The sequence below is a fragment of the Peromyscus maniculatus genome, chromosome 1 (assembly GCF_049852395.1).
Source record: "Peromyscus maniculatus bairdii isolate BWxNUB_F1_BW_parent chromosome 1, HU_Pman_BW_mat_3.1, whole genome shotgun sequence".
NCBI classification, from domain to species: Eukaryota; Metazoa; Chordata; class Mammalia; order Rodentia; family Cricetidae; genus Peromyscus; species Peromyscus maniculatus.
The window spans coordinates 169,548,859-169,563,154 of NC_134852.1; the positions used below are offsets into that span (position 1 = coordinate 169,548,859).

A 14,296-nucleotide genomic window follows, 5' to 3' on the forward strand; every position below is an offset into this window, starting at 1 on the left:
CAGAGATTTCTGTTGGACAAACTCATTCTTTAGGTGTTCGGGGTCATCCACTGCCAAATTTATACAGCAAACTGAACCTTTCTTTTTCACAGCATTGAATGTATGTTCCCTACATTCTTGCCCCCACCCCTACACACACACACACACACACACACACACACACACACACACACACACACACACACACAATGCAGAACTGACTCATCTACCTTCCACAGAAACTATGCCAAATTTTAATAGGTATTTCTAGTTATGTTCTTCTCAAAAATGAGATTTAACATGCATTGGTGTCCAAATGTCACCTGTTCTAAAGGTCATTTCTTCCTCCTCCTTGTTCACTTCTATCTCTCCGGTTTTTCTATGTGTACTTAGATGCTTCATTCTTTTCCACTGTTCCTTCACATTCTACTCCAATATGGAAGCAGAGGTGTCTCTCATCAACTAAGCCTTTCAGAGATGCTTACACATGGGTATGAAGAGATCAAATAAACAGGAACTTAGGTTAATTTAATAGAAAAAATAAAATATGGCATAACATTGATTTTGGCCAGTATCAATTACAACTGTTCTATATTTTACAAAAAAACAACTGAACATTTTACACATGCACAGTATTTTTCAGTAAAGTGGATTTGGATTTAACAACAGGTCACTATTAATTAGTGAATTAAAGATCAAAAGACAAAAGAAAACAGAAAATAGGACTTTTGTCTCCAGAGGGTAAGAGCATTTGTCACGTCTCCAAACTTTGTGCTATCCGTTACATATACTCATGAATATATATATATATATATATATATTTATACATAATATATAACATTAACGTAAACTTTGAAAGCATTATGTTCTAGTTAATAATGTTATGTAGATAAATGAGGCAGTAACAAACTAGTAGTTAAACCAGTATTTCCGTGATGTGCACCTGCATGGCCAGTGGGAATGGAATGCATGGAAGTGGACCCCAGTGAATTTGCTGTCCTACCAGTGGCTAAAATTGTCTTAGGACAAAGACATCCGTTTTATCTCTTGTATCATTGTGACCTTGTGCCTCTAATAGTATAGACCCGCCTAATCAACTGGATTCCTTTGCAGGCAAATCTAGTTTTTGCCTCTGCCTGGCTTGTGTTTACATTTGTTCATTTAAAGAATGTGCATTAAAATGTAAGAAGAATATACTGTGACCAGGATTCCCTTTGCTCTTCATGTCAGAAGAGCCTACAATGTTCTAAAGAGGAAAAGCTGCCCAGCATAATCTGCCAATTTCTTAGTTGCTAACGAATCATGTGACTCATTAACATTACAATGTTATTAAAGGGTTCAACAGACCAATTACTCATTATCTACCTGCAGCTAGAAGTGAACTTTGCTGTCTAGGGAGATTTTCAGGGCAGGCATGTTACTATTTGTTTGTGTGAGCAGGGACTTTAACATGCACATCTCAGCTCCTTCCCAAGATCACTTCTCTCCTCTTAGCATTGAAGCCATGGCATCTCAGAAGTGTAGCTTTCCAAAGCTTAGAGCCTCAAGATGCCTGGTCATGCTACAAGTAAATGAGATCACTGTGGAGATTTGATAGAAAAAAATGAAGGAGCTTGATATCAGTTACTCTCAGAGGAACTGTTAAAAGGTATATCAGGTTTCATCATTTTCAATCACAGATTCAAAGTAGTTTCTCTACAGTTCAGTATTCTTGATTCCACGAAATGTTTATGAGTCACAGAAAACCAGTGAACACATCATTTCAAATTAGACAAACAGACAAAGCAACCCCAGCTCAGTGACATTCAGTGGACAGGTGCATAAGAGCATGGCCCTAGTTATAGAAGGACAGAAGAGTGAGAAAATATTGAACCAGGAGGGTGCAATCATGCCACCCACACTCAATTTCCAGTTTTATTTTCTTAAAATGACAGGATGAGACAACTTGTAGTCAGCACCATTGAAAAACACTGCTCCACCAGTGTATGCATGAGCTTAAATATGACTTAAATAAATTCCATTTCTTAAAACATACAGGACCTCTTAGGAACTTTTGACCACAGGAAGAAATCTCCTGCATCCTATCTCAAGTGCTTCCCACCATCACCAATGGAATTTCTGACGACAGTTAGAAGAACGCTGTGGGGTTAATGGCTAGATAGCACCAGGAGGTTGTACAGGGTCTACAGAATGACTCCCTGGGCTCCAGGCGTCCTGGATCAGCCTCATCCCTTCTTGGTATCACATGCTTCTCCCATCACTTTGAGTCTACAGAACAATCCATTTTACCAGCTGTGTGAACAATAACCCAATTGACAGTGTTTGGGAAGCCAGCGGCAGACATTCTATCTGATGAAGCCGATGGAGCAGACTTATCGGGTGAGAAAAGTGTAAAAAAAATCAGTACACAACATACAAAGCCAGTCACGTGTGGGAAGCATCACCGCAGGACTGTGAAATGCTAAGATGAAGACATGGAACACAGTCTGTAGGATCTTCTCAGTACCCTAAAGGTCCAGTTTCCTGTCATTTCCCCCAGCTGCAGGCTCAGGGCAGAAAAATGACCCATGTAAAAGCTTTCTGTTCATTCTGATCTATGTGTGCTCTTCTTGTGATGTTTTCTGTTTTCAGGAAAATAATTTTTTTTAGGCATTTTAAAGGAGAAACAGGCGAGTGAATGCAAAGGAATGAAATGGACCTTCAAACCAGGGCAGGAAATCAAATCATTACTTTAACTTCAAATTTTGGCATCAAATACTTTGGTTATACAATACTGTCTCTGTGATTCTGGCTGTTTAACACTAAACATCCAGTTTTAAAAGGTAGGCTTGTTGTAGGTTTATTTATTTGTTTTTCTATTTAAGTTTTGACAAAACAGTTCACCATCTCCCTGCACAAACTTGAGAGAGACAGAGAGAGAGAAAAAAAAAGAGAGCAAGAAAGAGAGAGAGGTGGTTTGCACTTTTTGGCTTTTTTTTCTCTTTAATAATATGGACTAATCTATGCGTCTACAGGAACAAGGCTCCGAGGCGGCCGCTCAGCCTTGGAATGTACAGGTTTTGCAGCACAATTGTTGTAGAACTTTCCGCTGACACAGATTGTTCTTTTTCACAAGCATACAGAAGCCTCCTTCGGCCCAGGACTCTTCCGTGGCTTTTCCAGAAGTCAGCAAGAGAGAGGGGGAGTGGAGTCGAGAGCAGCAGGACCCACGGAGGGAGGTATTTGATTGGCCAAAGAGGTAGATTGGGGGGGGGGGAGTTGGAAGAGGTCATTCAGGAGCAGTCAACAGGGAGGGAATTTGGTCCACCCAAAGTGATTTCAGTCAACAGCAGTGTTTTCAGTGAGAAATATTGCAGTCCAGCAGTAAATGTGATTGGTATCCATTTGTGAAAGGAAAAAGAGATTGGAAAAAGAATAAATTAGAAATCAATAATATCACAAGCAAGGAACTTTTCTTCTCAGCACTATCTAGAGCAGAAAATATCCAGTCATTTGTACCATATTTCATTGATTCTAAGACACGAGGTTTAAGATTCACTGTTACTTCAGTATCACAAAGATAATAATGCTTACACTGTGATACCACATCCTGGTAGCAATTGGAATTTTAACTTTATTTTTATTAATGGTATGTGACATAATGCTCTCTGTGTAGTTCTTTGATGTTCATTTGAACGGTTGTTAAATGATACATGAAAAGTAGGAGCCACATGCTTCATTCAACGGAGTGCACATTTCTGTGGCTAAGTCTTAGATTCAGGCAGTGACACATCCCATCAACCTGATGGTCAAAGCAGTAGTGAGTTGTCATGAATGACCAGATATATCTGATTTCTGAGATGTTAGACTGCAAAAGAATTGTCTTAGAATCATGGAAATATGACAGTTGGAAAGGAGCAAACAGTAGTTTTTAAGAGCATTTGCCATGTGATTGAAGGCTCAAGGGACTCTCATTCTTCCACAGGCCGCGAAGTGGCCTCACTGCAAACCATGGCTCTTCATGACACTTCCCTCTGATCAAGTCGCCATTTCGTATAACTTAGCCCATGGACAGCATGGCTCATCAAGGGTTAGTACATTGTTAACTTTCGGTACCTTGTACCAAATGCTAGAGGAGAAAACTTCAAGGTAGATGTCCTGTGATTGTCAACCACTAAATCTTCCTCAGTAATCTGTGTACTGATTTGAAAAAGAAATGCCTGGTTGTATTCCAATATAAAGGGACCATAATTTTCAAATTCAGGTAGGAAGGCATGTGCAGGCAACTGATAGCCGATACTTAGACAGCCCTGGTGTCCCCACTTCAGGCTTCTTACCCTAGAGTGGTACATTGTGAATTAGCCCTGGCAGGATTGAAAAGGACAGAGTGGGGTGGGCTGAGCCCATTCTGTCCATCAAGAACATGATGAAGATTGCAACCACCCAGATGCTTCAAGGAGAGAAGACCACAAATGTCCTTGTCTTAATGTCCTCATGTGTTCCTTTCCTGCTGTGTCCATTTGAGGTTCCTAACAGTGAGCTGTGGAATAACCACACAGGGGCGCCAGGAGCATCTTCACTTTGTGTAGAGGAAGGAAATAAGGCCCAGGTTTGGGGTGGCCATCTGAATCTAGAATGCAGACTCCTAACTCCACATTCTGTCAAGTACACTGCAGGCTGCCTTTCCCTAGGTCTATAGCCTTGTGACCAAGACTGTTCTAAATGTAGTCTCCAAAGAATATGTTGAATGACAGTTCAAATACTATTGGTTCCTCTATTGAGATATACTTTATGTGTAAAGTTTAGGTACAATGTGTAGGGTCCTCTCAGCATGAATTGTGTGGAGAATTAAAATTCCCTAATGTTGGTATTGGAATAATTGAAACATGCTGAATTTATAGGTGGAGCCAGTAAGTCCAGAGAAGTGAATGAACCTGGCAGTTGCCAAGCTGGTAGGGGAAATGGCTCCTTAAACCAGGCTGCAAATTAAAAATACTTACAAGTTTCTAAAAATATCCCTGTCATCCTCTATCCTGCACAATTCAATCAGAATCTTAGGGGATGGTGTGGGTCCCAGAATTTTGGCTAAAAACCATTAATGGTAAGAAAAACAGACTGGCCCAACACTTGGCAGTCTTAAGTTCTAGGTTTGGTCTGTCACTTTTTAGCATCCCAACTTGGGTTTTCTTGGTGGAAGATTGGAATATTAGTTCCTAGCCTTACATAACTCATGAAACACTCTGATATCATTTGATTAGGATTCAAATATCAAAATAATAAAAAGTCCAAATAACCAGAGAGTGGCAAGTATTAGAAATTATTTACACGATTAAATACTATGCCCAAGAATTAATATAACATAGGACTTAGGAGATATATATGCAAAATGTTTAGTGATTAAGGAAGGGTATAAAGCTCTATGTATGAGGCATCAAAAAAATCAGGAAAAAGTCCATATGACAAAAAACTGGAAAGAAACAATTCAAAAACCAACCAACCAACCAGAAAAGGCTACATACTATATGATCATAAATATAAGATGTTCTGTGAAGAAAGACTGTATGGAGAAAAAAAAAAAAAGCCAGAGATTTCCGGGAATTGTGGGGAGGGCAGAATGATGGATGGCAGAACACAGGAGATTTTTAGGGCAGTGAAACTATCTTGTATGATGTGATAATGGTAGATACACAGCATGTATGCTTGCTCAAACACAATGAATGTTTAGTGCCAAAACGTATGCTAGTGTAAGTTATGGACTTGGATGCTAATGATGCATCATTGTGGGCTTATAAGCCATGGCAAATGTAACACTGTGATGTAGTCTTTTTAAAGTGGGGAAGTCTGTGAGCATGTGTAGGCTTGGAGTACAAGGGAAATCTCCAATATATGCTCAGTTTTTCAATGAAGGGAAAGCTGCCTTCAAAAATAGCTTATTAATTAAAACAACTAAGTGGAACCATCTTGGGATTGCAGGTGACTTATTTCTTCCCAAAATTAAAAAAGAGAAAAAGAGAAATAAAGAGAAACAAAGTGGGGTGTGGTGATACATGCTTTCAGCCTTAGGGGGCTGAAGCAATAGGACCACGAGTCTGAGGCCAGCCTGAGCGACACAGTAAGATTCTGTCTTTAAGCAATGATAACAAAATAATAATAAAGCAACATGATCCATTAGGGTTGTAAATTCAAGGTGAGTGAATGTCAACCAGATACTGAGGCTATCCTATGGAGATGCATGCTTGTTAGTTTATTTATTAAAATGGAAATACATTAGCCTGTAAAGTGGAAAGATCATAGAACAAATCACGTAGCTGTACTTACCATCCTTGCAGATGGCTCCCATCTGACACATTCCTAAGTCTAAAAGATATCCACTTGGGCAGCTGGAACAGTTCTTGAATCCCGGGCCATTGCATGTCAAACAGCTGTTATCACATCTATTGGCAGAATGCACAATTTATTAAATCTCTTATTTATAGGCATTGGGGAAGGTATATTTACCATGAAACTCTTAACATTTTCAAATTATTTCTTCCTTTGAAGATGACAAAAAAAATCTTTTCTTATAATAGCTGTTAGGTTTGATAACATTAGCGAAAACATGGCTGGTAGACACTGGTGCCAAAGGGGACAAAGCATGTCCTGGGAATAGAACTATTATTTTAAAAGCTCTAAGGTACGTGGGAGGGGGAGTTGGGGTTAGGGATATGGCTACTTTGGTAAGGTTCAGATCCCCAGCATCCACGTCAATATGCTGGTGCTGTGCTGTGCCTCTATAATCCTAGCACTGGGAAGGGAGATAGATCCTGGGGGCTTGCACTTGACCATCTAATCAAACTGGTGAGTGATCTTATCTCAAAAAATAAAAGGACAATTGAGGAAGACACTGGAAGTCGACCTCTGGCCTCCAGGCACCTACTACAAATGTGCATACACTAAACTTTAAGGTGGTCCTGAGGCATTAAAAACAGCAGGCAACATGAACCAATTCTGCAGGTCAGCGTCCAAAGGCAAGTGACTGAATCGTACATTATCATTAAAAAAATCTTCGTCTTCTCAGGTAGGAAGGCAGTCCTACATGGAACTCAGATATCAAGTCTAGGGTCAGAGCAGATGGACTTACCTTTTGCAGGATTTGTATCCATTATCTGAATTATGGTCCAAATAATAACTCACACTGCAGCTCTGTACACATCTTCCCTCTTCCATGACATAACCCTCGGTGCAGTTAATGCACCCATCTGCTCCGGCCCCTTCAATGCAAGGCACATGCAAGAAACAGAAACAGAAGAAAAAAAAAAGCCTCAGAAGGGGCTGAAGTATGGAATTCCATAGCAGTCTGTGGAAGCCACATCCATCTACCGCCATCTTAACTCATAAACATACTTTCCTTCTGTGGGGCCGGGAGGGGCTCTTGTGTTTTTAACTGAATCTATTTGCCAAGAACACCGGTCTTCCAAGGAAAGGACACCACTGTGATATTTAAGTTTCTCCATGAGGACAAGGTGCTGATGACTGAATTTCTGTGAGAATTGGTGCACAATTATCAGGAGAAATGTGGCCCTCTACACTTCCTTGAAACATACCAAGTGCTACCAGAAAGATGGCTGGAGCCAAATGCAACCCAAAACACAAGTAGGAGAATAAGGGGAGAAGCAGGAGAAGGTACCAGCACAGGCAGCACAGGAACGGTGGCAGGGCTGGCAGTCGTGGCCATTGAAGAACTGTCCATCGTCACAGGTGACAGAACACCGGGATCCCTGGAGGCTGCGAGAAACACAGTCGAGCTGTAAATGCTGTTGTCCCCATGACAAAGTGGCAATGACACAAAGACTCCATATGTAACAAACACCATCTCCCCTTGGAGACAAGAGATTTAGTAAAGCCGCAAGACAAGGAGAACGGCCCTAGGCCTTTCTTGGTACTTGTAATAACATTTGTAGCACTCATATGTGCTGCTAAGCCTAGAGGGCATTCTCTTGACTCTGTCATACAGTCTGGTGAATTTCAACCTTACTCAGTATCTAACAGTCTAAAAAAGTATTGGCAAGGTGCTGGAAAGATGGCTCAGTGTTAGAGCACTCGCTTTTGCAGAGGAACCAGTTTGCGATCCCAGCACCCACGTGACTGCTCACAACTTTCTGTAATTCCAGTTCCAGAGGATCTGCTACCTTCTTCTTGCCTCTGTGAGTATTATGTGCATTTGGTGCAGATACATACATGCAGGCAAAACACTCAAACTCATAAAGAAACAAAATGATAAAAACTGAGCAAACAAATCCATGGCTAGCAATAACCTATTACAACGTTGCTACTTTTTATTGGGTTCTTCTCTTAAGCCACTCTAATGAGTAAGCAGCAAAATGCAACTCTGTAAATATCTTGACTTTTCTTGGTTGTATCATTTTTTTTAGTGTTTCCTGGAAGTATTTCTACAATATTAAGTGATTTATTGAAATTTCTACTTCTCTAGCTATTACTATGAGACACATCTAAGTTTCTAAAATATAAAATAAAAACATAACATATTTCTTCTTTCAAATTTCTGTCAGCTATGACATTTTTTCAAAGCCTAAAGTTTAATTAAGTAACTAATTAATTAATTAATTAATTTTTGAAGCAGGCTCTCCTGCAGCTTACTCTGGCCTTGAATTCACTAGCTATGTAACTGAAGGTGACCTTCTGGCCTTCAGGATGACAGGTAAATGTCACCACACCAAACTTAGAGCTTGATTCTTAAAATAAAAAATATACATAGAATTTGTATTATTTCACATAAAATATTACTGAATGGACACTGAAAGAGAGTGGGTGTAATCTTTGTTGTCAAATTTATTCTATTAGACAATGTGTTAAGTATGGAAAACGGTCAAATGGTTTCTACTTTCTCATACCCTGTATCGCTCCAATTTACATCCTAGTTGGCTGCTTTGTGTATGGGTCACATTCATTGTGAAGACTGAAATTTACTTCACCCTCTGCTCATCCAAGAAACTGAGAGAGAATAAAAGTAAAGTAGCTGAAGAAAAGAATCATAAATCCTCCTGTTAGCATGTTAACTATTTTCTTTTTGGAATTTAGGCAAGGGTATTTCCTCCTACTTGTTCTTAGCCACCATTTTAAAATTTACAGGTTGTCTGAGGTCAAGTGGTCAGCCCAGAAGCACCTTGGAGGGAGCCTCAATGTGACAATGGGCAGCTTCACAAAAAGTCCGTGTCGTTCTCAGAGCTTGCTGGCCTGTTGCCAACCAAGATCTCATTCTCTTCCTCCAGCTCCAGAGACAGGCAGAGTGCATCACATGAATCCTTTTGTGGGATGAAATAAGGACCACTCAAAAAAAAATGTCCCACAGTTTTAGAAAAGATGCCTTGGCTCTCTAAGAAAGGACTGCCTTCTGAGGTTGGCTTCCATTCAGCAGGAGACAGAGGCTGCACTGTGCAGGAATTAATGAAGGAAGGGGCGGGCCACAGGGAGCAGTCATTGAACTCTGAGCAGTCCACCGCTCCCAAAATATAGTCATCGTGAGGCCCACCAGCCCAGCTCAGGACTGCCTTCGTTCCTTCTTGCATAAACCAGCCAGTTCAGACCTGTGCTATCTACTTGGCTACTGAGCCCTTGATGTGAGGCTAGTGCTGCGAAGGAAATGAATTTTAAATTTTTGTTCAGTTTAAATTAATTTATGTCTATATTTGAAAAAAAAACTACATTAGATTCAGTTATTGGCAAACTTCTCAGCACATTTGGAATAGGGTGGCTTTATAAAATTTGCTCTCTCAATTAGATTTAAAAGTATCTTAATACAGATATTTCTTATAAACATTATTGTCAAGTCTTAGACATATGTTAAGAGCATATATACCAGACTTCAAAGACTTAATAAAACAATAAAGGATGTAGAGTAACTCACAAATAGTTTTCTTTTATGTTGGCCATATGTTGTAATGATAATATTTTAGATACACTGGGCTAAGTAAAATATTTTATTGAAGTCGTTTCCCTTACAGCTTTTTACCCCGTTTAATACAGCTACTGGCACATTCACAATTACATGCATGGCTCTCACATTTCCGTTGTGTGTTCTGCTTTAACTTACTCCATAAAATGTTCTCTAAGAAATAAGCTCAGTAGTCTTTCATTTCCCAAAGACCAATTATGTAGCAGATGTAAGTAGTTCATAAAAGTCATCAGACTTTACACTTTACCATAGTTCAGCAAAGTAGAGCTTAGTCTCACCATTTTATAATGAGAATAATGGAAGACAAGAGCAGTTAAGTGACTCGCCTGAAATCACAATTAATAAATAGCAGAAGAAGATTTCTACCACACCATTTCACTGTTCCTTTAGGAAGAATTAAGTGGGGGACAGGAGAGATGGCTCAGCTGTTACAAGCACTGGCTGCTCTTCCAGAGAACCCAGGTTTGATTCCCAGCATCCACATGGCAGCTCACAACTGTCTATAACTCAGGCTCAGGGGATCTGGTGCCTCTTTCTGACCTCCATGGGCATCAGGCACATACATGGTGCACAAACACACAAGCAGGAAAAAAAGGCTTACACATAAAATAAAAATGAAAAAGAATCAGGCAGCTGAGCAGACTTGTATTTATCAAGATTATCAAGTGCCGAGAAGCAAGGCGCTAAGTTACTAAGAGCATTTATAGAAACAACAATTGCACAGCTAGTCAGTAAGTGTCCGTTATGTTCCAATAATGACAAGTGTCAAGGACACCCGCCTGGGAGCGGCCTATACTATGACACTTGACTTTTGATAAAAAAAGGAATGAATGAAATGTTCTATTACCACCTAAAAGGAATCCACTGTAGAACAGTTCACTCTAGAACGCTAACGCCATAAAAGCCAGAGCCCTGCACATGACTCAGCATAGATGTTGACCTTTTCTTCCTCAGGAAAGAGGCTTCACAGCCATTTGTGCTGCATATTGTTCTCTTACAGTCCACCAAATATCAGCGTTGGCAATGAGCAAATCATCAATTCGAGGAAATCATCTCCCGGTGTTAAATCTATGTGCAGACCACAGATAGTCTAATGGAACTGAACCTGAGGTACTTAAGATAAGCAAATGACTGCGTATGTGTAGAGAAATAATAAAGATAAGAGAATAACTTCCCACCATTGAGAATTTAATCAGGCAGACTAAATAGCATTTGCTGGCACTATCTGCCTAGTCATTCTCGACTAGCACAATACAGGTCAAAACGTATAAGGATGCTTTTCAAGTGGTCATTTTTACTTATATCCAAGTTATCTTTCTTTTATAATTAAATTGTTTTTTTTTTGTGTGTGTGTGGATTTAATTATTTTGTGTGTTTGAGTGTTTCTCCTACATGCATGTATGTGTACCTCATGTGTGCCTGGTGGATCTCCTGGAACTGGAGCTACAGATGGTTGTGAGCGACCATGTAGGAACTGGGGATCAATCCCCAGGTCCACGGCAAGATCAGCAAGTGTTCTTTAACTGCTGGGCCATCTCTCTACCCACCAAATCTTCTTCTTTATAGGGAATTTATTTGGTTTATAATCTTTCCTTAGCCAAGATGGCATCCCATCTTTTCACATGTATTGTAGAGATAACCCAAATAGCAGGGAAGTGTTTCACTTAGAGTCCAGCTGAGGGAAGACGGAAGAGAACTATTTGTTGACATGCTGCTCTCATGTTTTCTGTTCAGTTTGCTCTGCAAAGCTCCCTTGAAGGTGGTGTCTCTTGTTGGACCTCACTCTCTTACCTTAACCCGCCCTTGCACTCCGTGCAGTTGTGAAATCCAGTGCACGCCTTGCAGTTCTCACTGCATTTCCCACAAATATTTTTCTCTGTTAAAAAACAAAGAAAGAAAGAGTTATTATGCAGTCAACTGGATTCCATAAAAGAATGGAGATGTCCCAGTGTTTAAGAATGTGCCCTGTCCTGCCTCTGGGCTCACCTGGAAAGCTGCACTGAAAAGTTTAGGCAGCTGATTGCATGAACCACCGTGACACCAGGAAGCACCAGGCACTTGTGTGGCACAATGCAGACAGACTCCAGAAACTCAGCTGAAAATTTTATAGTTATTACTTCTTTCAACTCTTTTTTTCAAAGCAGGGTTTTCTAACTTTAAAACAGAAAATCCCACTCATGAAATGGGGGCAATATTGCTAAGTGATGAAGATGATGCTGTGGACATGGGTGTTGGACCTTCTGCCCAAAGCTTTTAGAACTATCTGGTGAGCTGTGTCAGAAAAGGGAATGGACACTAAAGATTTTAGGACAATTTGGTGAACTGTGGCAGAAGAGGGAATGGACACTAAAGATTTCAAGGTAAGGACTTCATGTGTCATCTCAAACAGTGGAATGCTTGACAGCTGCTGTGGAGTGAATGTAAAAATGATTTTGTTACAATAACATCTATGTTCTGTTACAAGTGTATTAGTTGGAATGGATACACCCTATGTTTTCTTATTAAATAACTAACCCAGGTGTCCACACTGCAAAAAAACAAAACAACCCAAAAAACCAACAACAAAAAACAGCAAACACAATGTCTTTATCATGAAAAGTAGTGACGACATATTAACAAAGGTCTTTTAGCTCTGTTAAATTTTTGCTAGAAATTGAGTACATGCTGTTATGCCAGAGGGTAATCCATGCATCTATCTATCTATCTATCTATCTATCTATCTATCTATCTATCTATCTATCTATCTATCTATCTATCTACACAGAACAAAACAAAGCATTGTCCACAGGCTTCTCTTCTCTCTGCTTTTTAAGTGTTGATATTCATCAAGGTTCCATGGAGATGAATTCCCATATGAACCTACAGAGTATTCTGTGTCTTTCAGCAAGAAATGCAAAGCCCTTGACAGTATTCTAGGAGCTACACTGCAGCCCCTACTGTGACATTAAGAACACAGGTTCTGGCCTTGAACCTGAAGTCACAGGCCTGGGATTTGCATTCTGCTTTCAGCTCTTCCAGTGGGTAAGTTCAGTGTCTCTAGACTCCGGGCTCCTGAGTGAAGATTTCAGTGAACTCTAGTTCTCAGCTTATCTTGGCAAGTTAATGGGTTTATTCAAGGGGAAAAGATCAACTATAAATCATTGTGAATGTATTCTCAGCAATTATTAGTAGCCATAGCCATACCTGATAACTATGCTGTACGTAAATGGGATTACTAGAGGGAGAAACTGTAACAGGCAATAGGAGAGACACGGTGACCACTTGAACCAATGCTATACGGTGGTTGAAGTAACTGAATAGCTTCTCAAGTGTCTAATCCCAGGTTCCTTAGAAAGGAATAGTCTGTTGGGTGCTCAGTGATGGAACACACACTTAACATGTGCAAGGCTCCCTAAGAAATACTGTGCACTTCTATGGATCTCTTATGACCCTCTTTATCTTCTAAATTTTCCTTCCCCTATCAAGGTGAAAGTCATGTTCCAAATTTCAAGGCAAATAAGAACCTCAGGAGAATCGCTATTACTCCCAAGGGTGGAATTAGGGTCTGATCTACCCAGAGAATTGCCCACTCTTAAGTTTTACTTCTGTAAAAAATTAATTCTTTATTATTACTGTGTGTGTGTGTGTGTGTGTGTGTGTGTGTGTGTGTGTGTGTGTGTGCAGGCACACACAGGGAGGTCAGTGGACAATCTTTGGTAGTCTAACCTCTGTCCACTCTGAGTTCCAGGCATTGAACTCAGGCTGTCAGGCTTGCCTGGCAAGCACTTTTGCCTGCTGACCCCTCTCGAAGCCTGAGAACTCCAATTCTTAAGAGGCAAGACTATTTGTCTAGTCTTTAGAGAGAAAAGAGTCTCAGGCTGGGCAGCAACATGACATTTCAGTGCCATCATAGACTGTGTGTGATGTGTGACAAATTATCCAGAGCTCAGAAACAAATCCAGAGATACCTACAACCCTGGGAGGGCCACACTAAAGCAGTCTGAGCACAGACTAGTGACCTTGTGTCTTGCCTATTTGTTAATTACAGTTAATAAGAGCCAACCTCTGAGAAGTTACACATCAATGTATGGATTGCTGTTTAGTAAAGTGACAGTGTTCTGGCTGTAAGAAATAAATACCCCTTCCCCAAACCTACTGGTATTGCCCTGTCTAACTCCGTTTCATCTCTAACTCAATAAAAGAACTTTCCTTATTTCTTTTCCATCCCTCCCTTTCTTACTTCTTTATTGTCTTTCTTTAAAATTATGTGTCTATCTGTGTGTGAGTACATGCTTGTGAATGCAGGTATTCTCAAGAGCTAGAACAGGGTACTGGGTCCTCTGATATTAGAGTTACAGGTAGTTGTGAGCTGTTGTGAATGTCACTCAGGTCCTCTGGAGGACCCAA

General features: G+C 40.2%; 1 protein-coding gene across 4 annotated transcripts in view; it reads right to left on the reverse strand.

Moving 5' to 3' along the window:
* The window catches only part of Pcsk5 (proprotein convertase subtilisin/kexin type 5), a 434,887-nt gene that overhangs the window by 137,662 nt on the left and 282,929 nt on the right, over positions 1-14,296 (reverse strand). For 3 of the 4 annotated variants that reach the window (XM_076560923.1, XM_076560919.1, XM_006995970.4), the window contains exons 17-20: positions 11,702-11,786; positions 7,625-7,722; positions 7,079-7,208; positions 6,277-6,392 (exon numbers count right to left, since the gene is read on the reverse strand). In XM_076560923.1, the coding sequence (XP_076417038.1) occupies positions 6,277-6,392; positions 7,079-7,208; positions 7,625-7,722; positions 11,702-11,786 (429 nt within the window). Of the gene's footprint in view, positions 1-488; positions 3,133-6,276; positions 6,393-7,078; positions 7,209-7,624; positions 7,723-11,701; positions 11,787-14,296 lie in introns of those variants that run through there. The other variant, XM_006995971.4, reaches the window with a different exon arrangement.